The 27,916-nt window shown below is 39.4% G+C and overlaps 2 protein-coding genes across 6 annotated transcripts in view; both read left to right on the forward strand.

Annotated features, from left to right (window-relative positions):
• The window catches only part of als2b (alsin Rho guanine nucleotide exchange factor ALS2 b), a 24,667-nt gene extending 9,331 nt beyond the window's left edge, over window positions 1-15,336 (forward strand). For 3 of the 5 annotated variants that reach the window (XM_053231680.1, XM_053231689.1, XM_053231684.1), the window contains exons 9-35: window positions 81-158; window positions 1,115-1,306; window positions 1,742-1,913; window positions 2,035-2,224; window positions 2,412-2,477; window positions 3,609-3,771; window positions 3,891-4,040; window positions 4,310-4,438; window positions 7,087-7,157; window positions 7,240-7,306; window positions 7,584-7,786; window positions 7,861-7,926; window positions 8,033-8,131; window positions 8,475-8,639; window positions 8,897-9,008; window positions 9,098-9,175; window positions 10,399-10,532; window positions 10,641-10,805; window positions 11,035-11,152; window positions 11,231-11,388; window positions 11,972-12,079; window positions 12,765-12,941; window positions 13,031-13,076; window positions 13,180-13,241; window positions 13,348-13,497; window positions 13,757-13,853; window positions 13,933-15,336. In XM_053231680.1, the coding sequence (XP_053087655.1) occupies window positions 81-158; window positions 1,115-1,306; window positions 1,742-1,913; window positions 2,035-2,224; window positions 2,412-2,477; window positions 3,609-3,771; window positions 3,891-4,040; window positions 4,310-4,438; window positions 7,087-7,157; window positions 7,240-7,306; window positions 7,584-7,786; window positions 7,861-7,926; window positions 8,033-8,131; window positions 8,475-8,639; window positions 8,897-9,008; window positions 9,098-9,175; window positions 10,399-10,532; window positions 10,641-10,805; window positions 11,035-11,152; window positions 11,231-11,388; window positions 11,972-12,079; window positions 12,765-12,941; window positions 13,031-13,076; window positions 13,180-13,241; window positions 13,348-13,497; window positions 13,757-13,853; window positions 13,933-13,971 (3,255 nt within the window). In that variant the 3' untranslated portion in view covers window positions 13,972-15,336. The remainder of the gene's footprint in view (window positions 1-80; window positions 159-1,114; window positions 1,307-1,741; window positions 1,914-2,034; window positions 2,225-2,411; window positions 2,478-3,608; window positions 3,772-3,890; window positions 4,041-4,309; window positions 4,439-7,086; window positions 7,158-7,239; window positions 7,307-7,583; window positions 7,787-7,860; window positions 7,927-8,032; window positions 8,132-8,474; window positions 8,640-8,896; window positions 9,009-9,097; window positions 9,176-10,398; window positions 10,533-10,640; window positions 10,806-11,034; window positions 11,153-11,230; window positions 11,389-11,971; window positions 12,080-12,764; window positions 12,942-13,030; window positions 13,077-13,179; window positions 13,242-13,347; window positions 13,498-13,756; window positions 13,854-13,932) is intronic. The other 2 variants (XM_053231686.1, XM_034314692.2) reach the window with 1 other exon arrangement.
• A 111-nt stretch (window positions 15,337-15,447) lies between these two features.
• On the forward strand, window positions 15,448-27,816 carry mpp4b (MAGUK p55 scaffold protein 4b). Its single transcript, XM_053231694.1, has 22 exons — window positions 15,448-17,124; window positions 18,411-18,533; window positions 18,748-18,869; window positions 19,245-19,322; window positions 19,448-19,531; window positions 20,319-20,450; window positions 21,901-21,982; window positions 22,236-22,321; window positions 22,411-22,482; window positions 22,617-22,813; window positions 22,945-22,994; window positions 23,790-23,807; window positions 23,897-23,938; window positions 24,021-24,041; window positions 24,167-24,181; window positions 24,279-24,320; window positions 24,843-25,010; window positions 25,660-25,740; window positions 25,835-25,928; window positions 26,293-26,401; window positions 26,768-26,899; window positions 27,051-27,816. The coding sequence occupies exons 2-22, from the start codon at window positions 18,479-18,481 to the stop codon at window positions 27,240-27,242; spliced, it is 1,872 nt and encodes a 623-aa protein (XP_053087669.1). The 5' UTR covers window positions 15,448-17,124; window positions 18,411-18,478; the 3' UTR covers window positions 27,243-27,816.
• Window positions 27,817-27,916: the final 100 nt, after the last annotated feature.

Here is a 27,916-nt window from a genome sequence, read left to right on the forward strand (position 1 = left end):
GGCAAGATGATCAGAAGTGTGTGTATATGTTTATAAAGCAGTGTGTATTGGTTAAATGTTAAATGTGTGTTGTGTGACAGGTGTTCTCCTGGGGCAGTAACAGCTTTGGTCAACTGGGGCACATGGAATCCCCCAGCACCATCCCTCGTCTAGCCAAGGTGTATATACACACACACACACACACCAGTGGCAGGATGTCCTTTCAGGGTCTAGTGAATTATCTACTGCTCAGAAAAATAATTTAAATCACACAGCATTAAAATAAAAAAAGGAGTTGGCTTTCAACAACTCCACACTCAAAAATTTCCGTACGAGGAACATCACACACTCATGGTAAACAAACAACAGGTCATTTTTGTGGAATTATCTCACCACTGGCTTCTTCAAAATAATGATTACCCAGGTCTCTTTTTCCTTACTCCAGTAGATCTTATCCCTTTTGTTTCCTTCTGTGACTCCCATTTATTCTCAAAACTAAGACAAGAAGAACAATTTGATCTTTTTCTTCCATTTTCTTTCATTTTTTTATAGATACACAAGATCTCGTATTAAATTTTTCATTTAATTTTCCACAACCAGGTTGTGTTTTTAATCATCAATTAATACAATGATAGAATGAAATCAACCCTTAATCATCAACAAACCCACTGATAAACCTTTTATAGATTTAGGTGACACTTTTTATAGATTTCATTTCTGTTTTACTAAAATTGCTACCTATTTCTTTGCCCAACTTTCTGAATCGTACGATATGGTGATTACCTGTGTGTAAAATGTGATTAATAGGATATGAGCTGCCCTTGATTTTCATAGTCAGTGGCATGGTATGACCTTCAAGACATCTGGAATGACTTTTTTTTTCCTGCAAAATTGCCTCAGCTATTGGGAATAAAAACATGATCGATTGTCCAAGGCTTTTGTTCTTGGATCTGGTCTGAATTTATGCAGACTCTACAGAAAAATCCTGATCAGACCATTTTCCTTTCACATATACATATAACAATGGTACATTTTACAGACACATTATTCCCCACATCCTAATGATCCTTTGATACACAGATACACAAATCCTCCATCCTCTCTTACTCTGTTTGTCCTCTCTGTGGGTCTGTAGCTGTCGGAGGGGATTCGTGCGTGGGACGTGGCGGCAGGACAGCATCACACTGTCCTACTGGCTGACGGAGACTGCCTTCAGCCAATCCTCTACTACAGCGGTGAGCAGGTGAAGGAGGGATCCGGCGAAACGGCCCAGGAGGAGAGCGGAGGTTACACACAGCAACCCGTACTGCTGCCCTTCTGCATGAACGTTAGTGACACCATACTTCCAGGATTTCTCAGCATCATGACCGTAGTGCTGGACGATATGCCAACATGATATCTATATTGTAATAAAGAAAGTTGTGATATCATCATGAGTTCATCTCACACACAATTTGAGGTCATAATAATACTCTAACATACTGATACTATGGAAAAATGCAGCACAGTTGTAGATTATAGATTTTTTTTCCCCTCTATAATGTGGAATACTATTTTGTCAGTACTTTGTTACCAAACTTGACAAAATGTATCCCAGTGTCATAGTATGATATTTTTGTGAAATAAACATAATAATAATAATAATAATAATAATAATACACACATTCGAATAATCATTGCGTCTCTACCGGGTATCATTGCTGACCTTGTGCTGTTGTGTGCTGTTGTGTGCTGTTGTGTGTGTGTTGTGTGTGTGATGTAGCTGGGCTATGTGAGCAGTGTGAGTGCAGGTGGACAGGTGTGTGCAGCGATTGCCGACCGTAACGTGGTGGGTTTAGTCGCCAGTCTGCACGAGCTGGCAGCAGCCGAGAGAAAGTACTACTGCAAACTGACGAACATCAAGAGCCTGCTTCTGCAGCCACTGCTTAAACTGGGTATTGTGTGTGTGTGTGTGTGTGTGTGTGTGTGCGTGAATGTGTGTTTTATTTTTAAACAAGGAAAAGGTGAAAACTATTGCACTCTATAACAATAAACATATTTTTTTTATCTTGGTAGATTCTTTAAGCTCTGCGCTGGGACCCTCCTGCACCGGACTCCTCCAGAATCTGATTGGTTGCTTCAGCCGCCTGTCACAGTTGACGGGTCAGAACTCCGCAGCCTTGACCTCCTTCCTGCGGCGCTCACGTGATCTCAGAGGCCTGGTTCTCCTTGACAATGCACATCTGTTCCTGGACACGTATTCTGAGCAAGTACACACACACACACACACACACACACACACACACACACACACACAGAATATGAGGTCATAATAAGACATAATAACACAATAACATGCTGATATTATGGAAAATGCCAGAACAAATCAGTAATCTAATAAAGATTTGTAATTTCCTGTTTCTCTCTCTCTCTCTCTCTCTCTCTCTCTCTAGGTTCTGTGCTGCAGTGGGAAACATGCTGGTCATGGGCGGCTTTCAGGCTCTTGTTAAACCTTGCCAGTGAGTCATTGTGCTGTGTCTGTGTTTGGGTGTGTGTGTGTGGGTGTGTGTGTGTGTGTTTTCTTTGTGGGTTGGTGTGTGTTTTATTATGTTTTGTAGTTAAAAAATTGAGAAGTGTGAGTCTGGATCTGTCGACAGTTGTCACTCATTTAGGTAATGTGCCATGTTACACTTACTCCAAACTTAAGTGGGTCAGACCACAAACACACACACACACACGTACACACACAAACAGTTTAGAACTCAACAACTCCCCTGAAATGTGTTCATTTATCTGCATTTATCTGAAAGACTGCACAAATGGACATCACCTTCAAAACAGAGGAACAGACTGCAATTCATTGCAAAAAAAAAACCCTAAAAACAAATGATGGATTTATTCTACAGTGTTTTGCATAAGGATTCAGGATCGGAATCAGCTTTACTGCCAAGTACTGTGGGTTTACGTGCACACGGAATTGTCTTGGTTTAAAGGTGCTTAGTAATAACCGGAAAATACAAGAAATAAGAATAATATTAATAAGGAAAACATTGTTAGGTAAGATAAGAAAGTAAAAGAGAAAAGAGAAAGTTATGAAATGAGAAGAATAAATTTAAAGAAACTATAAAGCTCTGAAAACTATGAGTATAAATATAAAAATATAAAAATAGAGACATTAACTGTACAGTAGTGCAGGATGTGCAAAAGTGGGCCAGTGCAGATGCTCGCAGTTTGAAGGAAGAAGGTGTATTCACCCCCTTGCCTACATATTGTACAGTTTATTCCTCTATTTTTCTCTCTAGTGGAATAACAGAGACTAGCTGTTTTTTTCCCCAATCTTTTAATTCAAATAAAAGATTGTTTCTAATTTTTGTTTTGTTCGTTTTACACGTTAAAACATATGATAACGTACTTCCACTTCTACAAAATCTACCATTATATAGAAGCTATTATGTTATATGTTATTATAATAGTATTGTTTAAAGAGAATAAATCTACTACACTACAAGAGGAAAGCTGTGCAAAGTAGATTTTTGCAGATCCATTATTTTATGGATTTTTTCCTTTTTTTTTTTAGACCTGTTATAAATTGTGATGTCTGTTCATTTTGGGAGTTCTAAGATGTAGTTTTTTGAACGCTTGTTGTGTAGGGATGTGTTCGGGAAGGGTGCAGAGACGGTGCAGAAACTGTCCGAGTGTTCAGAAGACGGTGCGATGCTGGCCGACGTTCTGGCTCATCTGTTTTACCTTCCCATCCGCCATCTCCACGAGTACAGCCACCTGCTGCTCAAACTGTCATCATGCTACGACCCAGTATGTATAAGCATTATGTCTATGCTAAATAATTACACTTTAATACTGTGTAATAGATGTATAAAAATATATTCTGTAGTTATTCAATAGTTTTATGTGATGCTTGTCTGTGTGTGTTGTACCTAAACGCCTCTCAGAGCTGTGCGGAATATCAGAAGCTGCAGGAGGCCTATCAGAAGTACGAGGCTCTGGCTCTTCATCTTAAGAGGAAGAGGAAGGAGGCGGAGTACACACTGCACTTCTGGAGGAGCTTTCCAGGAAAGATGACGGTGAGTGATCACTTAAATATTTCTACAATTTACATTTAATTAGACATCTTGTACAAACCGTCTCTGCTTCTTCCTTTCAAGCATTATTTTTTTTCTTGTAATGACTCTTGACATATTTAATGAGAGCTTGTACATGACAGGATAAGATGAAACATTTGTGACTATTATTCCAGACTAAGAATTCTGGGAATTGGAGTGTTTAGAGTAGAAGGCTGAGGTAGGTTATTTATTCTTAACCGATCACCCTGTCATATGCACCATTATCTCAGGACTCTCTGCGTAAACCGTCTCGCCGCTTGGTGTGTGAGAGCAGTAACAAAGCCCTGACCCTGCAGAACGCAGGACGCTTCTCCGTCAACTGGTTCATCCTCTTCAATGACGCTCTCGTTCACGCTCAGGTACCTCCGTTCTTGTGTCTTCCTCTGTTCTCCCTCGCTCATCACTGCTTTTCCCTCTGCTTCCCCACATCTGATGATCTGTTTTGATGCTCCCGAGAGAGATCTGAGTGTCTGATGTTTTATTTCTGTCCCGGTAGGGAATGTTTGCCTCTAAGGGGCTTGTAAGTATGAATAAGTGTAAGAACAATAGAGCAATTATTCTTCTCTAGCACAGCTTCCCCTAGTGTTCAGGGCTGGGCTCAGCGCTATAGTGCAGTTTGTCTTTCGCTCTCTGCTCTGATTAGTGAGATCAGGGATGTGTTTTTGAATTATTGTGACTGTGAAGATGTAGCTAGATGTAGCGATGTCAGGGTTAAACATGTCCTTTTCTTATTGTTGGCTAGAGATTAGGGTCATAATTATTGACGAATATCAATGTGCAGCATGATCTATCAATAAGAGACACAGCACATGCTTCACTGTCCACAAATATCTCTAAACTTGTGTCACATATTCAAGAATAAATGTTTTTGCAGTATTTGAACAAATACCTTATACGTCGAGTGTACATACCATATATAAGAATCAATTTTTCTTATTTCCTTGTGCTTTTTATAAACAAAAGCAAACTGTGTTTTCACAGGTAGCAGCTTACACTGAGACTTTTTTAAGTTTTACGTAAGGAGACGTTTATGTAACATTTATGGAAGGAGTCTCCAGTGTCAGTGTCAGCCGTGTTATTGTTTCTATAGTAACCTTGTATCGTGGATGTATCAAGATATTTAAGACTATTAATAAACAAATTTTAAAAAAAGTTATTATTTAACAAAGAAAAAAATGTATAAATGTATAAATGTCTCTGTAAGGAGAGGTTTATTTAACATTTATGGATTATTCTCTGTATTGTAAGAAAGAGAAAAAGAGAGTGAGGGAACAACAGTTTATAGCTGCTATAATGTAGGTCATGACAGGAACTAACTTGTCTCGTATAAACTTGTCTATAAATGTATTAAAAGTTCTTTAATTAATGAAAAAAATTGTAATTGCTGGCAAATCGCCGTGGTGTTACAGGAAGAAAATGCTTCTCTGCGTGATCTTACAAGAAAATATCAACTTCATGGCGGTAACTGTAACACTAAACTCTCAGTAACACCCAGTCGTTGATTATTTTGCTATAACAGCACACCCTGAAGCGTTTAATTCTTTACGTAATACATTTAGACAAATCGTAGCACGTTCATGTAACTATTTACATCACCTTAGTTCAGAGACATAGTGAATAGTGTGCATAGTAAAGCACATTTGTGATTTGTCTCTTATTAACAGATCATAATGAGCATATTCATCTTTCTGTTAAGAGTTAGATAGTTGTAGTGGTTATATAGTAAGAATCATTGCTGTGTTGTCTCTTTTTGGAGCCACTGGCACACAAGTGCCTGATCCAAGCCCTTTCCCGTGCCTGTAGTTGCCCTCTCCCCGGCCTGTCTCCCTTGAATGCTGCAGTACAGTGTGTTTATCTGTCCTTTGGTTGCGTCAGACACAGTCCCGGTGTTAGTTATCCCCATGGCAGGCTCCTGCCTGTATTACTTTTACCCCAATTCTCTAATTTCCTCTTTTTCTGGGTTTATAGAGTCTGTGTGTGTGTGTGTGTGTGTGTGTATGTGTGTATGTGTGTGTGTGTGTGTGTGTGTGTGTGTGTGTGTGGTAGGGCTGCACAGTATATACAGAAAATCATAATCGTATTGTGAATATGCTGATGAGTGAAATGACTAAAAATAAAGAATAACACACTTCAAGGCATGCTGTTATAGGAAAATAATCAATGATTGCATGGTGTAATCTCGCAAAGTTGATTACTTTTCTCTTCAAGCACATCCCAAAGTGTTTTATTCCTCTTATACCGCAGCAATTTTCTAACATTAACAATTTTGTATGTATTATAGAATGACACGTTGTACTTTTTTATAGATAAATGTCACGGAACGTCAGTGAAGATTTTTTTCCTGTTATCACTTACATTATATATCATTATAACAGCTATAAACTCTCGTTCCTACACATCTTTTTTTCTTTCTCCAGATGTTAGAGACAAAAAATGAAAAAGTTTTGTCATGTTACCAAGACAACACAAAGCATAAGCTTTATGTCTGGAATATTTAACAGTTTTACCTCTGACACTGGAGACTCCTTCCATAAATGTAAACTAAATGTCTTCTTACAAAAAACGTGAATGTATCAGTAATTACACACTTATTTTCATTTGTTTGTTAATCATCCATCATACAAATCCCTCTGAAATGCTGTTTCTATAGAGAGAGCTGTTGTAGAGAATTAATCAGCGCACACATTCTGACCAATCAGAATTGAGAACTCATCAGCGCTGTGGTATAAAACGATGTATAATATCATATTGTAGATTTCAGCATTGACATAATGGTTAGTACGTGATGTACTGTGCAGCCCGTGTGTTTGCGGGATTATCCAAATCTCTTTTATGTTTGCGGTGAAATGTGTTCTAGCATGCCGTTGATGAAAACAAATCTCCTGTGTTTTTGGCATGTTCTGCCTTTATAGAGTTTATGTGACTCCAGGTAAAGACTCCTGGCTGTGTCTTGAATGTGTGTATGAATGTGTGTATGACTCTATCTTCTTCCTGCGCTCTTCCTCAGTTCTCCACTCATCACGTCTTCCCGTTGGCCACGCTGTGGGTGGAGCCAATGTCTGACGAGAACGCTGGCCTGTGAGTGAGCCGGTTAAATCGTACTCCTGTGCTAAAGAGTGTGTGTCGTGATTTCTGTAATAAGATGTGTTGTGTCCGGCAGGTACGGGTTGAAGTTGACCTCACCTGAGGAAAGCTTCACGCTGCTGGCTTCCTCGCCATCCGAAAAGGTAACCTGTCAATCAAACCTGCTGGCTCAGGATAATCTTGTTTCTTTAGATACATAAAGCAACCCTGAAAGCAAGAACGTAATTTTTTGCATGGCTAAGTAAGGAATGAAACACACGAGGGTGTGCTGTTGTAGAAAAATAATCAACAATGAGGTGGTGCGATGAAGCGGAGTTTCTGCCACCTGCCCGAAGTTGATTATTTTCCAATAACAGCATATACTTTATACTTAACCCTTGATTTTACTGTTTGCTTTATTCCTGCGTGAATTGCTTTCAGGCAAAGTGGTTGCGTGCCATAAATCAGGCAGTGGAGCAGGCACTGAGTGGGGCGGGGTTATATACAGCCCCTCTTACCTCCGGCGCGGGATTGAGAGCAGACCCGCCCATTTCCCGAACCGCCTCCTACACCTTCTATAAGGACAGCAGGTTGAAGGACGCGGTGTACGAGGGCCGCTGGGTGGCAGGCAAACCCCACGGGAGGTGGGTGTCTCGGGAAGGGGGCGGAGCTTTCATGAATGATGAGAAAGAGCTGATTGGTTGCTTCTGTGTTATAGGGGTGTGTTAAAATGGCCAGATGGAAGGACGTACACCGGGACGTTTAAGAACGGACTCGAGGATGGGTTGGTTGCATATCTTTAATATGTTAATGGATAAACATCAGCACAAAGAAATGCAGCAGATATCAAGGTATCAATTATTATTATTATTTTTATTATTTTTTTTTAGGTTTGGCGACTATATTGTTCTTAACAAGAACCTTAACAAGAATGATCATTACCAGGGCCACTGGAAGGATGGAAAGATGCACGGATTTGGGACCTTCAGGTGCTGAATTCAATGCAGTTCAACAGACACCAAGAAAGTGGTGCTATTATTAAGGAATAAAACACCTGTTGGTGTGCTGTTATAGGAAATGAATCAACAACAGTGTGGGGTGATGAAGTTGAGTTAATACTACCACCCAGAAGTTGGCTATTTTTCTTAAAACTTTCTTTTAAACTACAGCAATTTACCAATTTTCATCCATTAATGAACAACACATTGTGCGTTTTTTCCATTTTTAGGTACATTGTTGTGGAATGTCCACAAAACAAGTTTCATGGTGGTTCCATTACAGGGTTTTATGTTCTGTGTGTGTGTGTGTGTGTGTGTGTGTGTGTGATTGTAGGTACGCCACAGGAGAAGTGTACGAGGGCTCGTTTCAGGATAACATGCGTCACGGCCACGGTATGCTGCGGAGCGGCAAGCTCAACTCCACCTCCCCCAGCGTCTTCATCGGCCAGTGGCTGAACGACAAGAAAACTGGCTACGGCGTGTTTGATGACATCACAAGGTGAGAGAACGTCATAGCTCGCATTTAAGCCACTGAGGTATCTGCATGATTTTATGCGTTTCGCTGCTGCGACATGACTGGCTGATCGGATAGTTATATGAACGAGCAGGTGTACAGGTGTTCCTAATAAAGTGGACGGTAAGAGTATATATTTGAAACAAGAGTATTTTTATTGAGTGTAAAACCTTGGTATCTCTGAGGCAGTTGTAGACCCTCAACATTTCATGTGTGTGTGTGTGTGTGTGTTTTGATATCAGAGGAGAGAAGTACATGGGTGTATGGCAGGATGATCAGAAGCAGGGGAACGGTGTTATCGTCACACAGTTTGGTCTCTACTACGAGGGAGCTTTCAGCAGCAATAAAATGATGGTAAACATAAACTTCTCCTAAACTTTTCCGTTACACATCAGTACTTTTTCTGTTACTTATTGTCTTTTCTTTCTCTCTCACACACTCAGGGGACGGGTGTTTTACTTTCAGAAGACGACACCGCATTCGAGGGGGATTTCTCAGAAGACTGGACTCTTAACGGAAAGGTGATTTCGAAAACACACACAAATACACTCTCTCTCTCTCTCTCTCTCTCTCTCTCTCTCTCTCTCTCTCTCTCTCTCTCTCTCTCTCTCTCTCTCTCTCTCTCTCTCTCTCTCTCTCTCTCTCTCTCTCTCTCTCTCTCTCTCCCTCCCTCCCTCTCTCTGAGGGACCTTTTAAGGACCTAAAAAAAGTTCTGAATGAGAACTAAGATTAAAAAGTCAACTGTCGAGTGCAGAAATTTGCATACATCTTGATTTCTGTGTAACAAAATTATAAATGTACCTCAGTTTATTCATGAAACAAAATTTAATTTACAATTATTGGTGTGTATTTTTTTATATGATGAAGGCCGCTGTTATTTTTAACAGTTAAATCCAATAGTTGGACCATTTTGGCAGCTGAACTCCATCAACCTGAATTATTAAATAAAAAATTGTATTGTATTGCATTGTAATTTATTTACTTTTATGTAATATGATATTGACATTCCCATCGCTCACAAACCCCGTTTGGAAAACGCTACTCTAGTTAGTTTATATAAAAATGGCTCATTCAGGTGTCTAGTAATTAAACGTGTTGATGTGTTTTAAGATGTGAGAAAAAGATTAAATAAGCTCTCAAGATAAAGTTAAGATTTAGCAGGAATCACAGAAACAGCTATTACAAGATCTAAAACAGGAAATATCAAATACTGACTCTGCTGAAGAAAAGAATAAAAAGGATATAAAAATGTCTACATGGTCTACACGAGTGGAAAATACAGTAAATACCAGGAAAACTGCCTGAGAGATTAGAAAAATTCCAAAACAGCATGAGTCTGCGAAGGTCGTTTATATCACATTCAGAATCTAATTTAGATTTTATTTTTTTTTCGCTTTTAAATATCTTGCATGCAATTCTGGACCATTTTGTTGCTTGTGATATTGAAGAAACATCTGACTAATATAAGAAACTTATAACTAAAAAAATAACACTCATCGAATGCATTGTTGGTTTCATTCGTTTAAAGTAGGAGTACACAAACTTTTGCACTCAGTAGTATACTCTTCTCCTTTTAGTTTTTAAATTCATGCTTCCATAAAAAAGGAAAAAAAAAACCATCAGCGAAGTTCAGTTCTGCAAGTTCCACCCCAATAGTTCCTCATCCTCAGAAAAGTACTTACTCTAGAGCAAGAACTAAAAAGTGTCCTGTTTTGGAAACATGCCTGACACCACCTCTGTCCAGGGTACTCTGACGATGCCTAATGGCGACTACATCGAGGGCTCCATCAGCGGGGTGTGGGGAACCGGCCTGAAGATATCAGGGTCCTACTACAAACCCAACCTGTACGACTCGGACAAGGACAAGAGCCGTGCGCTGTATGTTTATTTCACATTTTCGACATTTCACTAATACCTGCCTTGTGGTATGCTAATGTGTGATGTTTTTGGATGTGTGTGCGTGTGTGTGTGTGTGTGTGAGAGCAGTAAACTGGGTCAGTTCTCCGTGCACCCTGAGGAGAAGTGGAAGGCAGTGTTTGGGGAGTGCTGGAGCCAGCTGGGATGTGACACACTGGGACAGGGAGAGACCAGGGTGGCCTGGGACAGCATCGCTATAGCGCTGACCACTAACAGGAGACAGCAGAGGGACAGGTACAGTCTGACTCTCTGACTCAGGACTGTGACGGGATGAATTGTACACTCCGTCCGCCATCTTGAGACGCAGGTTCTTCCCAGTTAGTTCAGATAAACGTTCCTGAGCTCCTGTGTAAATTTTAGTATAAATAGACTGAATATATAGGCACTACATGAACAGAAACATCCGGTGTATACAAATATATACCAAAGCCATGTCAAAGTGTGTGTGTGTGTTTGTGTTTAGTCCTGAGCTGTTGAGTCGTTCCCATAATAAAACTCTGGAGAGCCTGGAGTTCATCCCTCAGCATGACGGGCCTGTTACACTGGAGAAATATGACACCATCCGCCGCTACCTCATCAAGGTCAGTCCTGTACACTGTCCTGTCTACAGTGAGAAGAACAGTACGGTAACGCAGCTGACATTTGACCTTTGTTCCCAGGCGTGTGACACACCGCTGCACCCACTGGGGCGGTTGGTGGAGACGTTGGTAGCCGTGTACCGGATGACGTACGTGGGTGTCGGAGCAAACCGCAGGCTGCTGCAGCAGGCCGTCAACGAGATCAAATCTTACCTCAGCCGCATCTTTCAGATTGTCAGGTGTGTGTGTGTGTGTGTGTGTGTGTGTGTGTGTGGTTCTTAATGTATTTAAATGAATTTTAGTGGTTTAAAAGTTTTAGTATTCGAATGCATTCTTATATTAATGAGACTATATTACAGAAAAAGTTATGCTATGTACATTAATATATACACATATATATTAATATATTAATTTTAATATACAGAAGAGTGAGTCAGTCCCTGCTGGAAATTCTTAAAACTTTCACCACACATCATTTGTTCCTTATATAAAATTTATAGTAAAAATATTATTGTAAGAATAATTAAAACATAATGTGAAAATAAAGTATGCAATAAATGATAAATGACAAGTTTGAGGTCATTTTGCCCAAATGTTTTGTGATGTTATGTAGGTGTTTAGCAATCATCTGATCTCAAACAATCAAATGTGGCTTATTTGCATTTAAATGCGTAAAAGTTAGAGAATTTTTGAATAGTATTTGAATGGTGACATTCCTTCTGACAGCCGTATTCCATTATGATTTTCTGTAACTGTGATATGATTATTGCTATAGAGTGACCTGTGTGTGTGTGTGTGTGTGTGTGTGTGTGTGTGTTGTAGGTTTCTGTTTCCTGATCTCCCAGAGGAAGGCGGGTTGCTGGTTGAGGCTCCAAACGGAAAGAAGGAATCGAAGTCAACTAGCAGTGAGCTCGAGTCTCCAAAACCGGGGTGAGAATCAGAACACGCAAATCACGCTTCATGTTTAATTTATTCAAGAATGACACGTCATGCTTTTTTAACCCTTTCAAGTTGCATTTAATATTGTGTAACCTCTGTGAATCATACCTGTTATCACTTACATTATAGTAGATACAAAGAGTCGTTCCCGCATCAGCCTCTCTTTCTTCTCTCTTAGATTAAGATTCAACTTTATTGTCATTGTGAAGAGTACAAGTACAAAGCCAATGAAATGCAGGGTTTTTTTCGCATATCCCAGCTTGCTAGGAAGCTGGGGTCAGAGTGCAGGGTCAGCCATGATACAGCAGCTTGACAGTGCTGGGGCTTGAACCTCCGACCTTCCGATCAGTAACCCTGAGCCTTAACTGTTCAGCCACCATCTTGAAGTTAATAAGACCTGCAGCTTGTCATGTTACTTTTATTTCCAAAAACCTTCCTGTCAGAAAACTTAATGTTAAAGCTTTAACTCTGTTACAGAAAACTTCACCATATCAGAGATTACTTGTTATATTTTATCCATTTATATCATGCATCCATCATACAAGTCCCTCTTTATGTTGTTACTGTAGTAACGATAACATATTAAAACAAGTGTGTTACCATAAACAATGCATATTTCAGACAGAACTGTTGTGAGTGCTGTGGTATAAGTGTACCTAAAAGTGTTTGTCCGCAGGCGTGTGGTCAGTAGCTCAGCCCTGCTGCTGCCCGTCTTGCTGCCGCGTCTCTACCCGCCTCTCTTCACACTGTACGCTCTGGACAAGGAGAAAGAAGACGACGTGTACTGGGACTGTGTGTTGCGTCTTAACAAGCAGCCTGACCTCGCTCTTCTCGCCTTTCTCGGAGTGCAACAGTGAGATATACACGTTCACAAATAAAACTACACAAGCACTGGTGATGTTCTGGGTCTAACCATGTTCATCAACATTTCTGCTTTTGTAGGAAATTCTGGCCTGTAACCGTCACAGCACACGGAGAAAAGCAACAGGTAGACATTTTGTCTACACCACTACTGTTTTCCTGGTTGTGAGGGAAATTTGGTAAATATGTCCTGTATTTGTGTGTGTGTGTGTGTGTGTGTGTGTGTATAGGTCCTACCCGGCACTAAAGATGCCTGTTTCGCTTCAGCTGTGGAGACACTACAGCAAATCAGGTTCGAAATCCTGTGTGATGATGAGCTACAGAGCTCCACTTTCAGAGCTCTTCAGCATTCAGAGTTTCATCCACATGTTTTCCGTTTGTTTTTTTTTGTCCGTCAGCACAACATTCACTCCCTCGGACAAGCTGCAGGTCATCCAGCTGACCTTTGAGGAGATAACGCAGGAGGTGCTTACCTTACTCAAACAGGACTTCCTGTGGTCCATGGATGATCTGTTTCCTGTTTTTCTCTACGTGGTGCTGCGTGCTCGGTAACACACTTTGCGGCGTTTAGCTTCTATCACAACCCTGTGTACTTAAGAGCAAGCTATCTTATTGATATAACCCTGTGAATCTAGGCTGATTTATTTATTTAAGTAAATCTCTGTACACTTTGTGGCTGTATTAGAGACGCCACCGTTAGAGACTCTGTTTTTAAATATCAGCTGATATCCAGAGACAGTGTGTAATCTGCTTCTTGGTTCATAAAAAGTATGTACGACGCTGTTTTTTTTTTTTTTCACTCCCCAGAATAAGGAACTTGGGGTCAGAGGTCAGTCTGATAGAGGACCTCATGGACCCGTGTGTGCAGCACGGAGAGCACGGCATCATGTTCACCACGTTGAAGGTACTGCACAAAAACACACACAGAATTCAAATGAAAAATTTAAAACTTTACGTCTGAGTTTGTTTCTCTGTCCTGTCAGGCATGTTATTATCAAATTCAGCATGAGAAGATCACATAAGGAGCACGTCGATGAGCTGAGTGACTGACTGACGGACCGGCCGCATGCTGTCATGACGGACATGTGATGAGCTGATCATGGGCTGGGCCGGGATCACGATGCAGCTGCCTGACAGGGAAAAACTTCCTGATCATTCCTGTGGCTTTTTTTTTTTGTAACGTTATCTCTTCCAGTGTGATTTTAGACCTTAAATTTCATCTGTACTTAAAAATCCTGCTTTCTCTTGATAGATTTTCTTTTTAAAGCAATGATCCTTGTTTTTTTTCCCCTATATCTTTTGGTTTTTTTTTCTTCCATGAATGTGAAAGAGGCTAAAATCGTTTTTTCAAGGAAAATTCTGGACACATACAGGACACGTGATGCTGCAATAGGGTGCCATTTTTTTTTTTTTTTGTTGCTTTTACACATATTCCTCAGTGTAAAACCAGTGATTAACAAATCTTAAATTGCACTGAAGGTTGATATTTGCATAGTTACATACATGAAGGAGTGAGTGGATAATATTGGTGATCACATGCTGCTCCAACAGCCAATCAGATGCATGGAATTTTGACTTGCTGGATTCCATTGAAGATGTTTTATCATATGCACATTTTGCTCAGTTTTGCTTGTTGAACACTATTTAACCGATACAGTTGGAGAAAGTTGAAGTGTTCCCAGTTTGCTTTAAATGTGCAGTTCTTGTGCCATGGTCAGGTTATTTTAGAATTTTTTTTTACCATCTTTACTATAAACTAGACATTTAATCCTCTCACAGAAACACACTTCTATTTATCTGTGATTTTTTTTTTTTGTCCTTATGTGACAATCGTGCGTGTGCGTGTGTGTGTGTGTGTGTGTGTGTGTGTTTGTGTGTGAGAGAGAGAGAGAGAGAGAGAGAGAGACAGAGAGAGTGTTGCATACAGCAATACCTTTTACAGTATTCTGAACTGACATGATATCGACGCGATCGTTTTTAATAGCTGAGGTTTTATTTATTTAAGATAAAGACGTGCAGTTGCAATGATAATCTGTACAATATCTGTGGATAATCTAATATACTGACACTCGTCTTACTGAAGTAATGAAATGGCAGATGGTACAGACGGAGAAGTGAATCTCGTATAGTGTTGAAACAGAGATTGCTTAGCAGTGAAATTTCAGACAGACAGAAAGAGACCGATCCTTTCTTCCAGATCATGAGAGAATTGAACGTTTTTCAGTTCTACGTTGTACTTCCAGCTCAGTTTTGCTCTCCTCCAGTGCTTGACTGTGTAAATGTTGTCTTTCTGAGACATTGTGACGGTTTGTCCAGTTGATGCTTTCTGTCCAGAACTGTCTTTGTACCTACAGAGGGCAATAAAGTGGCTGATTGAATGTTTTTCATCCGTGTTTCTGTCAAATTTTTGGGTTGCAGCATGTCATGTGTGTATTGTTATTGGATTATTGATCATCATTGGCCTCATCATATGCATCAGTATGCAAATAAACCTCATAATCCAGGAGTCTAGAATCTGCATTCTTAGAAAAAATGGTTCCTTAGAAAAAGGGTTCTTTGAGTGGTTAATTGTTCTATCTTTGTTCTATGGGATCTACTTTAAATCTTTTCTGAAAGAGAACCCGTTTGTTGTAGGGATCCAGACAGAGCCATTACAGGTTTCCTCCAGAGAACGCTTTAAGGTCCTGTGCTTATAGAAAAGAACCCTTAAAGAGCACTTTGTATAATTTTAAGTCCCCATGAAATGGCTTCTTAGCTGTGATTCGATTCCATATGTAGACGTATTTCCCTTTGAAACAGGAAGTCAGAGCGACGGCGTGCTGAAGAGCTTTACTGAGTTTTGAAGTTTGAGAGACGCCACACCGCTGCTGAATCTAAACAAACCTGACATTAGCTTAGTGAGCTAGCTGAATATGGAGAACAGTGAGAAGAGATTAACAAGAGATTAACTTTTACTTACAAAAGAACACCAACCAACTCAACTAAGTGATGGTTGGAAACTAGACTATTACAGCCAAAAACACTCAGACGAACCATCTTTACTGCTAACGAGCTACTACTGTAGAGCAAGACCCACCTGGGATCTCATATACGACTCTATAGAGCATTTCATTGGACAATTATGAAGCTGCGTCTAGTTATGAATCAACTATTTGCTAGTTTACCCAAAACTGGAGAATTATAAAATGAGAAACTTTTTTTTTTTTTTTTTTCAGATATACTATACTATATACTGAAACAGCCATTGTGATTTCAGGGACACTTTAAGGCAGCGGTCTTCAATCTTATCCGCAAAGAGTCAGTGTGGCTGTAGGCTTTCATTACAGCCAAATTGGCGGCACACTTGACAGTCGATTGGAGATCAAGATGAACTGATTAAACAAGTGAAATCAGATGTAATGTAACCACACCAACCCTTTCTGAATCATATTGAAGACCCTTGCTTTAAGGGCTCTTTGGTTTCTTCTTGGAATCCTTTAACCCAAGAAACACTCAATCGTAGCGTTCCACATTAAAAGTTTTCCCCAAATAGAAAACTGAAGAACAGTTAAGGATTCTACATTTAACACAGATAAAACTTTATGTTTATTGGTAAATTGCTGAAGTATAAGAGGAACACTAATGTACTAATGCACCTATTTAAAAAAATTCATGTGCATGTGCACCTATTTAAAAAAATTCATTTGGAGTGGTAGCGTATTGTCCTTTTGGGAGGACAGTTAAAGATTTTGTATAGATTTTATATAATGCAGAGTTTCCCCTAATGGACAGGGTTCCAAGAAGAACCTCTTTAGAAAGCTAGAATGTACTGCAAGTGAATACAACAACAAAAAAAAGCATCCTGATTGGTCAATACAGCTGGACCATGTTGGAAATATTTTTGCTGAGTACAGAGCCTGGGATGGTCACAATGACATTTGTTCTTCATATTTATTTAATCTTAGTGCTAGCTATCAGGATGTAAAGACGGTTTCGCCGGTGTATTCTTTAAGAAAATCATTTACAGCAGCTTTAATCCCCTCCCCCGCTCACTCACAGCTTTCCTCATTCTGTATGCATGGGATTAAGGATAGACAGGGATCACACTCTGTCCTAACACAACTCTAAATCTGCTCCTGACTGGAAAAGGACGCGAGCGAGAAGAGGACGTAGAGAGAGAATTATTTCTTCTAAAGGTAATGACGATTTGTCGCTTAAGTAGCTTCCTCCTTAGAGACTTAGATCTTCATGTAACATTTTTTTTCTCCCATGTGAATGAAAGTATTCTGTGTGTTAATTCAGATGTGGCTCACCACAGTCCGTTTGAAATTTATTATAAATACAATCTGACATAATTGAATGAATATTATTTCTACTTAAAGCATATAGACTCGAGGAATTACAGATTTTGGTACTTTTTTTTTTAATGCAAACTCTATAGCATGCAAGAATGCATGCAAATCTGCAATCTAATCTCAAACATGTACATTTTGCTATTTAGTTAATTAAAGAATGTTAATTAAAGTACATTTTATACACTTATATTTACACTTATATTTTGTTTAATGTTGTGGAATGCCTGTGAAACAAGTTAGTTCCTGATATTACCACATAGCAGCTATAAACAGTCATTCCCTGACTAGCCTCTCTTTTTTTACTCTGTTGAGACAAAAAAAATGCAAAAAGCGTAAACTCCTTGTTCCATGTCGAAAAACTGACACAGAGCGCTGACGCTGGAGACTCCTTCTATAATCAAATAAACACATCCTTACAGAAAACTTAACCAAGCCAATGATAATACGTTGTTCTTTGCTGAATAATATGCTAAATGCAAATCCCTGTAAAAAAAAAAAAAAGGTTACTACTGAAATAATAACAGATTTATACAAGCGCATTAATATGAACTTGGGATTTGCTTGCAGCTGGAACTAGTGTCAGAGCTGCTGTGATAAAAAATTAATAAAGACAATCTGACTAATCAGATTCAAGAATTCAGCGCTGTAGTATAACAAAGAAAAGATTAAATTTTGAGAAAACTCATAATTGGATGGAAATAATGAAAATAATACCAGGAACACAAAATTGTACAGCAGTCACTGTACTGCGCAATGTCACAAGGTTTAAATCAAACTACAGAAAAGTGCAAAAGTTTGCACCCCCATGGCTTGGGGATGAAAAATTTTTAATGTTCTTCTGTTTTACAATTCATCTACAAGAAGTTACAGTTAAAAGTTAAATGATGGTGTGTTCAGGAAATTCAACAAAAGGAAGAAAGCAAAGCTTTGCCATGACCCACTCACACACACACACACACACACAATGCTTGTTGCTATAAAATAAATGTCTTTTTGTCCTATGGTTATGCAAACTATAGTTCCATCTTTCCAATAATAAATGTTCAGCTTGCTAACTGATGCTGATACGGGAACCACTCTCATGAGTTTGACAGCATTAAAGTAAACTTTGTCTTGTGCATCATTAGTGCTGATGAAGACATGAAATACTGTGTGGCGTGGCAGATGTGAAATCCAGACTCCAGATCTCTGGACAATGAAGCCAGCTATGGAGAACGGAGCCAAAGTGCTGCTGAATGTAGAAGAAGGGGGTAAGAGATGGGACGCTTCTGAATAATGATGACTGTGATGTTGTTCATGATGGTTTCTTGAAGAAACTGTGAAAAACTGAAAATCAATTTTGTTGATTTGCCAGGACATGCTTGGTGTCTGGTGGTTGATTCATAAATTTTGCACTGGAGCTATAAAACTAACATAGCTCACCCAAAATCTTTTCTTTAAATATCTGCCTCAAACCACATCCAGATCTCGTGCAGATCTTGTCTCACGTGGTCAAAGAAGTGAAGGACTCCATTGGCAAGGACATAAACGGGACTGAACTTCTGCACAGTCTCCTGAACACTCCATGGCTACAGTCTTTACTCAAGGTCAGTTATGTAAAGGATAAAACACTTGGGGGTGCTGGCATAGGAAAATCATCAACACGGTGTGATGTGGCCTGATGCAAATTACTGTACTGGAGTTACTGTTACCAGCCTGAAGTTTATTTTCTGACACTGGAGACTCCATCCATAGGTGCTGGCACTGGAGTCTCCTTCCAAAAATGCTAAATAATGGTCCACCATACAAAGTTTTTACTATTGTAACAATTACATATTAAAATAAGTGCATTCATTTAAACCTGTAATTTTGCCTTGTAGCTGGAACGACTGTCAGAACACCTTCTAACCAATCAGAATCGAGAATTCAACAAACTCTCTCTCTCTCTCTCTCTCTCTCTCTCTCTTTCTCTCTCTCTGCAGGTTTATGAGTGTTTGCAGCAATATCTGAGGAACTCGGCTACCCCGTATCTCTCCTACGCCTCTGGGCTCTCACTTGAGGTTAAGAATGCTGATGTTTTTTAATGATTAGCTTGCTTATTTCAAGCTTCTCACTTCCTCACAAAAATCTAGATGATATAAATAAAGAAATAACTACTCCTGACTCTACGTGTGGCATGTTCCAGATTCTGTCAGATTTGAGAGCTCTGCCGTATCCATCCTATGAGGCCAGAGAACTTTATTGCCTTCTCATGGAGCCCCACATGCAGGTAACCAGTGCTAATGCTAAGTGAAATTAAATCATGAACCTGATCCATTAGATGCTTCGGTAGAGTTTGAAATTTCTGTATATAATAAAACCTGCAGCTTGTCATCTCACCAAGAAACTTCAAACCACAATTTCCTCTGGTCTGAAGACTCTTCTGTGGTGAAAAACTTATACGAAAGCTTTAGCTCTGATTGTTGCAAAGCTTCGACACTGGAGATTCCTTATATTACACTACATTCATATTTCCTCACAGATAGCTTCACCATATCACCAATTATATACAAAATTTTTTTAATAATCTGTTTATTTTTAGGCTTAACTTATGTGCATGGAACATCCACCATACAAGTCGCTGTGAATTAACGGTTCAGTCTGCACAGGTTGATGATTGGTTGTGGCATCCAAACAAATTGCTCTGGATTTAATGCAAATATATTTTAAATATAGATAATAAATAAAAAATACACATAAAAAAAACTGACTGGATTGTTAGCTCATGATCTTTTGAAATTTTTTGCAGTGACTATTTGGAAAGTCTAAAATGACAATGTAATGAGGAAAAATATTTTTGGAAATTTAATCCAATTAATAAGTATCCATTTGAAAATGGTATTTAATTATAGCAAGTATTCCCACTTCCGCTAATAACTACTTCACGGCTTGATATTTAAGCAGTGACTTGAATCAGGTGTTAGAGAAATGGAAAGTCTAGGGTTACTCCAGCTCTCAGCTTTATCTGAAAATACGATGTTTTGCATGCAGAGAAATTTAGAGCTATGTGCTTTCAGGCTCTGCTCTCAGCCCATGATGTCGTGGGACTGAAGGACTACGAGCCTGTATTGCCTCCACTGCCTGAAGACCTGGCCAACAATGAGGAGGCCATGAGGATCGTCTGCATGGTCAAGAACAACCAACCTCTAGTGAGCATCTTCTGAGGAAACTTGTCTTTAGCTTATTGTACCACTGAGTTTATTTGCCAGTTCTGCAGAAGGTGCCCCAGTTACCAGCGTAGGTGTAGCTAAAGTGTAGAAACATGGCAAGCTTAATTTGTTGATGCTTGACTTTAAGTCAAACTGTCTTCCATGCACTGTCTTCCTTTTGACACTTTGTGCTTTGATGAATAACTTGAGTCTTGTATCTTGTGAAGGAACATTGTGTCAGTAGGGGGATCCATAACCAAAGGGATACCAAAACCCTCATCCCAACCCAGAGGGCTTAGCGCACATGGAGATATGCCTGCTTTCCAGCAGACCAGTGCATGCTGGGACAGGAGCCCCAGTTACTCATTAGTTCTTGCAAGGGGGTATAGATCTGGATTTCAAGATTTTACCAAAGACTTGAATGCTGGAGATGGCTCTGATATAAGAAACACTGCACTTCTTGGACACAAATCTCCCCCTCGTCCCCCCAGAGTTCTCCGATATATACGCACTGCTCCTTCAAGCCCCATTCTCCACCGTCAAGTGATGCAGGCATCAACCAACTCCCGATTCGATCTGGCCAAGAAAGAGAGTCTGGATGTGCAGCTACTTAGTCAGAAGATGGCTGCAGCCACCGAGTGCACACCCGAGAGTATGCAGGAAAATGCAAAGGTGCTTCTCTTATTGACACAGACAATGGAAAAGCTTACCAACGCAACATTAGAATCAAAAGCAGCTTCTGAGGAATCTACGGATGGAAAAACCTATGACTATAAAGCATCTCCTTGGTGTGGAAATGCAGATTTATGTGTTAATGCTTCTGTTAATATGCACCAAACTGATGTCAAAAGCATCTCTAGGCATGCTAATCCCCCTGGCAGCTTGGTTGGCCATTTTCACTGCCCTTCCTACTTTTCTTCTGCATCTTCCTTTTCTTCTTCCTCCAGCTCTGTTAGTATTTTTCCAGCTCAGCCAATGGCATCTCAGCCTTCCGCCATCATCACCTCACTAAAAGGCAGAGGCGAACCCAAGTTTCCACCCACATCTCCAAGGCATCAGAATAACAGACACTTCAATGTGTCCAATGGCCTCCAGCTTTCCAGCTCTTCCCAAAAACCACAGGGACAGGAGTGGTTGAATCTGGTGTTTCCATAATCGGAGGAAAAAGAATGGAAAGAAATTAGGTGGTTTTCTCTTTTTTGATCACTTATCCCACTTTTATATAGTAATCTGTCTGCTTTTTTCATTCCTTACATCTCATGGACCGTCATTTCATCCACTTGTCTTCATCGTCTTCCAAATCATCATCATCCACTCTAGTTTCGATGCTACTCTCCTCTTTCATCATCTTTCCTGCCCAGACACTCATTCATCTTTTTCTTTGTTGATCATTTGACCACTGTTTATAAGTAAAGGTTTTGTCCACTTTAAGTGCATTCATTCATTTCAGGGAGCGACTATACGGAGAGATGAAATGACGGGAGAGATCTACGTGGCTCGAATTATTCATGGAGGATTGGCTGACCGCAGTGGTGAGATTACTTCCATGCCTTATTGACCATATTCACACGTAGCACATTGAATTGGGAACATTGGTAGCAATTGTAATTGAACCAATGTTAATCACTGGTAATTTACAGTATGTTTCTGAAGCATTAGTATATGTATGATGGTTTGGTGGAAAACCTGTAGCTAATCGTGGTGTCATGAGCATGTATTTTCATGCAATTAGATAGCTCCAGTGTTGTGAGCATTTTTTTATCTTATTTTCGTGTCCTCTTGCAGGTCTCTTGCATGCCGGAGACAGACTGGTGGAGGTGAACGGACATCCTGTGTTTGGACTGGAACCAGAGCAGATAATAAAAATACTGGTCAGGGTTTTTAATTCCATTCTCACTTTATTCTGTCTTACGTGAAAAGTGCTGGATGTGACCTGATGAGTCGTGTCTTTCCCCAACAGGCTCATTCACACGGAACAGTTATGTTTAAAGTAGTCCCGATTACTGACAGACCCGTCAACAACAAGACCATGGTCAGTTATTTCTTTCTTCCTTCCTGGGTTTCTATACTCTTAGCATCAGATCAATGGTTATAGGCTTTTCTTTTCTAAATAACTACTAGTTTTTACTCTTTTTGTGCTGCCACTCATGTCTGTCTCGACTGTAGTTGTTTGTGCGAGCCATGGTGGACTACAACCCCCACCAGGACCCTGGCATCCCGTGTGTGGACGCTGGCATGGCCTTCAGGAAGGGCAACCTGCTGGAGATAGTGGACCAGACAGACGCCCTCTGGTGGCAGGCGAAGAAACTGCCGTGCAGCTCAACGTGTGCTGGCCTCGTCCCCTCCGCCTGCATGCTCAAGAGGTCAGGGGTTAATGATATCTTGATTATACTCAATGATCTGTATGGATTATATATATGCACAATACAGTACATTAAAGTGTTTAACATTTCGCATCATCTGTTTTTGTTTTTTTTTTGTTCTGGGTGTCAAGGAAGCTGAAAGAATTCTGGTGGTCGCAGCCCCACACCTGGAACAAAATCTGTGAGTATCCAAAATTAATGGCACCCTTGATTAAAACTAGTAAACATTAATCAGACCCTTTTAACTGAACTTAACCATATAAAGACGCTGTATAGTTTTACATATTGGCACCCTTACAATGTTTTGATGAGGTCTTTCCTGAAGAGTATAACAAGCTGAGTCTTTTTCCTATAATGTCTAGCAAGGTTTAGTCCACTTCTCCATGCGAAACAGTTTAAACTCCTTTTTTATTCTTCAATTTACGCGTATAGATTGTTGTTTTCAAGATGCCGTTTTAAACCTTAAGAAGGAACGAAAGTGTATGTTCTCTTCTTGGGAAATTTTCAACTCTTCCTTTTGAAACTTTTTACGACCCTTTTAATTGCTGACTTGTGCAGGTCTAGAAGCATCTGTCTCTTTTACATTACATTTAATTTACATTTTAACAAGCTATTTTCTGTATCGTAATTGCTAACAGGTATCTGATATTTGTGCAACCTTGTATTTATACCACAGGGAAAAAGAATACGGTCAGAACTTGAGAGTAATTAAAAAATAAAAAATATTAATTCAAATAAATTCTCACAAATGATTTCTGGTCTTTTAAGTGATCTTCAGGTGTGCCAATTATTGTGTTTTTGGGAGAATTTAGTGATGAAAATGGTTGTTAGAGACAATACTTTGAATTGTGGAAAATTTGAATCATCATGTGTAATTTTTATTTTGCACAATTTTGTATTTTGACATAATCTGTACAAAACATCATAATTTCATGTTGAAAACAATGTCTTTTGGTTCTTTTGTGCTTATCTGAAGTGAGCACAGTGGATGAAGGTGAGAAGCAGTCATCAATGTTATTTTATTAATAAATGGCCTTTTTAAAAATCAGTATAACTATGCTGTTTCATCTCTCCTTGCTTCAGAGGATGACATGATGGCTATAGATGTGTCTATTGTAGAAACAGGTATCTTTATCTCCATCTTAAAAATCTTGTTATAATTTCAGTAATCCACGAATGAGGCTAATGAGATTTATTCTTTTCTTAGATGAGGAAGCTTTTGAATCTGGTAGGCAAGTTTTTTAGAATAGTTTTTTTGACAAATGAATATGACTAAATTATGCACAACATGAATGATTTTAGTTGATTTAAGACTTAAATTTCCATCTATTCCATCTACTGGTGACTGAGAAGAGGAACTAAAGGAGGGTAAATGCACTTTAATCACGTTTAATCATTGAGTTTTTATGTGTACTGTTTATCTAACACACACAGAATCTGCTTATTGGTTTGTTTCTGATTTCAGATGAGAGCGAGTTTAGCGCTAGCATTGATGGCATCTATATCGGTAAGTGTCAATCATTATCCTTTATCAAAATGTATTAAACACAACGTAACTGTTCCAGGACCACTTTATACCTCCATTTTATGGTCTGATTTGGCATTTAAGAGTTTTCTAAACAGATCTCATTGTGTGCTTCACTTGAGTATTGTGTAAAGGCTGCAACTAGATGGCAATACTGCTGCACAACATCTGGACCAACATCTGGATGTTTTGAATTTCAATAGCTATTGAATTGTATGATACAATATACCAATACAAATATACAATATATTAGGATATTTTTGTGTATTGAAGGGGATTTCAATTATGTACAAACTTAAATATAAATATAACACAACATATTTTTGACAGAAACAAATGACAAGTATTATAACAGTGAAAGGACATAGATTATTTTCTCTTTTATACATTTTGTAGCTTTGTTAATGCTTTTAATGTACTGGGAGTCTGTGTGCTGGAACCTGTAGTTCTACCTGCTATGTGTGTGTGTGTGTGTGTGTGTGTGTGTGTGTGTGATTGTCTCAGCCGGGTTCCGGAGGAGTCTGCGTGTGTGTCGTCGGCGTAGGGTTCAGGGTGGAGGTTCAGGCCTGATCCGTGCCCCGTGCTGCCCCAGCTCCCTCGCCAGCCCATATGAGGAGGTGGTGCGATACCAGCGTCACCCAGAGGACACACACCGCCTCATCGCCCTGCTGGGTGAGTCTGGGTATGTGTGTATGTATGTGTGTGTGTGTGTGTGTGTGTATATATATATATATGAAATACAATGAATAGAAATAACAGAACTAGTCACATAGTGTATGTTAAAACATTAATAGTGAAAAATAAAATATATTTTAAAAAATATAAAAAACACTTCAAAAGTTTGCAACCCCTTGTCTGAATGTGATATAAATATTCACCGAGTATATTTTCTAATAATGCCCACCTTCTCCATACCAATTCATTCTGCAAGAGGATCATAGCAGGATGTAGTTTTATGTATGTTTTGGTGTGTGTCCTTTCATTTTAAATATGTTTGTTCCAATCAAACACCATGGGGGGATGTAAACTTTTGCTCTCAAACATTATAAATGACCATAAATTACTATAATAATAAGAACAACATATCATTAGAATAAATTTGCTTATTAAGCTGAACATGCTACGGTTACTCAAATAACCACTCTTTACAACCGTGGTGAGCAGAAAATCATCTCAGAACACAAAAACACTTGCCTTATTGCCTAACAACTCATTTGTATAAGTGTATTATACTAACTAAACACTGGAACTCTGCTGATTGTGTGTGTGTGTGTGAACTTTATTTGTCTTCTTACTGCCTATATATGCGCTGTTCTCTCAGGTCCGTCTGGAGTCGGTGTGAACGAGCTACGCAGAAAACTGATCGAGATCAACCCGAGGATCTTCCTGGGAGCCACACCACGTCAGTACACACTCGCTCTCACACCTCTGATCGAAAAACACGATCTCTCTCTCTCTGGGTTCTACGCCACATGTGCTTAATTTTCTGCTTACAGACACGACGAGGCCTCGGAAGATGTACGAGGAACCCGGGCGGGAGTATCACTTCATCGGCAGGGATCAGTTTGAGAACATGGTGTACAACAACAGGTGATTTCACACACTTTAAGGGTATTTGTAGCTGAGTACTAAAGTTTAGCACAAAATGAAGAAGACAAAGAAATGGAATTTATTGCAATAAGATATGTAGTGTATTAGGTTTCACAGATTCTCCTTCATTATCACAGCAGTGGTCAGATAGTACATGATAAGGTATTAATTGTGGGAAAAATGAATTCATATTCTATCATCATTTGTATACCTACACACTTTAAAACTGCCAACAATGTCTATCATATTCTCTATAAGGATTTTGTCATATTTACAACTACTTACAGAAACTGTACTTACTGATCTTATCTTACTGCTGTATACATTATATTCAGCTGTCACAGTGACGTGTTTGTTTCCTCAGGTTGGTGGAGTACGGCGAGTTCAAGGGTCACCTCTACGGCACCAGCGTGGATGCAGTGAAGGATGTTCTGGCTGCTGGGAAGATCTGCATCATTGATATTGATCCATATGTGAGTGTGAAACTTGTTTCCTATAGTAGGGTCTTATTCGCTTCTTGCTAGTAAAATTTTCAGCAGCTTCAAGCTTTTGTTATGTTTCACACGATTGTGCTTAAATTTAGTTTTTAAAATCCATTACTTGACTTGTGCAGGTCAGAAAACCATCGCATTCTTTTGTATTGAAAGATCTTGGGTTTTCCTAAGAGTAATGGACGACAGATTTTATAACAGATGTGTATAACCACATACAGTATATGAACTCCGGGGAAACAGGAAAGAGTCAAAAGTTGAGTTTATGAGAGCAAAGGATATCCTTGTAATATATAATTAAATGATAAATACTATTAAGAATTTTCTCTGCTTGTTGTTTACTCCCAGGCCATTGAGTCAGTACGGACTCATGAGCTGAAAGCGTACATCATCTATATAAAACCTCCTCCTTTTGCCCAAATGAAACGAACACGGCTCAAAGCCCAGGTGACTCATTACTGCACCAGTCGACCGTTTAAGGTGGGTTTGTGTGATCACACACATTCTTGAATTGCCTATATATAGCCTAGAGGTTACCTGACTAAAATAATAACATTTCTTAGGTGTATGAAGATCCAAATATAGTGAACAGAATACCTTCTGTCATACCTTTTTAATTTCTCTCTCACAGAATGAGGACTTTTATGAGATCGAGGAGGCAGGCCGCAAGATGGAGCAGCATTACGGTCAGTTTTTTGATCACGTGATCGTGAACGACGGCCTGCAGGCGTCCTGTGTGCAGCTGATGACGGCGGTGAGGAGAGCTCAGGAAGAGCCACAGTGGGTTCCTGCATCGTGGATCAGACCGACTGAGGAAATCTGAATGTGGACATGACATGTAGGGCTCAGTTTAGGGTTTTTACTGTTTTTAAGACAACTGATTTAACTCATAACATCAAAACACTCATGAGATGGATCAGAACTGGAGCAGAAACACTGTGTCTTGTTGTGATGAAGTGCTTGAGCCCTGGATGTGAGGCATGTGAACGTACACTGTGTGAATAGATACTGTACAGTAATATGATCATTTCTTTCATGAAATTCACTTTAAAAATGTTTTATATTCTGTGTGGTTATTTTACTCAGGTCAGGATATGAATGAACAGCCTAATCTTTTTATTTTCCTCAAAATGTTATTTGCACCTTTTTTTTGTTTCTTACATTTTTAGCATAAATGATGCATCACATTGTAACACTGTATAATAGGTACATTTATAATTGCTGAATTTTTGAATCTCAGATTGAACTACTGTATCATTTTACACACATATAAACAAAATACATACATACATACATACGTACCGGCTAACCGGGTGTCCTTCCTTGGAGCACTTTTGGTTCTTTTAGGTCCTAACCACTGCATACAGAGAACACCCCACAAGACCTGCTGTTTTGGAGATGCTCTGACCCAGTCGTCTAGCCATCACAATTTGTTAAAGTCGCTCAGATCCTTAAGCTTGCCCATTTTTCCTGCTTCCAACACATCAACTTTGAGAC

This window comes from Pangasianodon hypophthalmus, chromosome 2 (assembly GCF_027358585.1).
Source record: "Pangasianodon hypophthalmus isolate fPanHyp1 chromosome 2, fPanHyp1.pri, whole genome shotgun sequence".
NCBI classification, from domain to species: Eukaryota; Metazoa; Chordata; class Actinopteri; order Siluriformes; family Pangasiidae; genus Pangasianodon; species Pangasianodon hypophthalmus.

What these genes read in the sequence shown, in the direction of transcription:
- mpp4b (XM_053231694.1), top strand. Translation starts at nt 18,479, where the DNA reads ATGAAGCCAGCTATGGAGAACGGAGCCAAAGTGCTGCTGAATGTAGAA. An exon ending in TCAAGAACAACCAACCTCTA is followed by an intron (nt 20,451 to 21,900) that starts GTGAGCATCTTC and finishes CATTCATTTCAG; the next exon opens with GGAGCGACTATACGGAGAGA. An exon ending in AGGATTGGCTGACCGCAGTG is followed by an intron (nt 21,983 to 22,235) that starts GTGAGATTACTT and finishes GTCCTCTTGCAG; the next exon opens with GTCTCTTGCATGCCGGAGAC.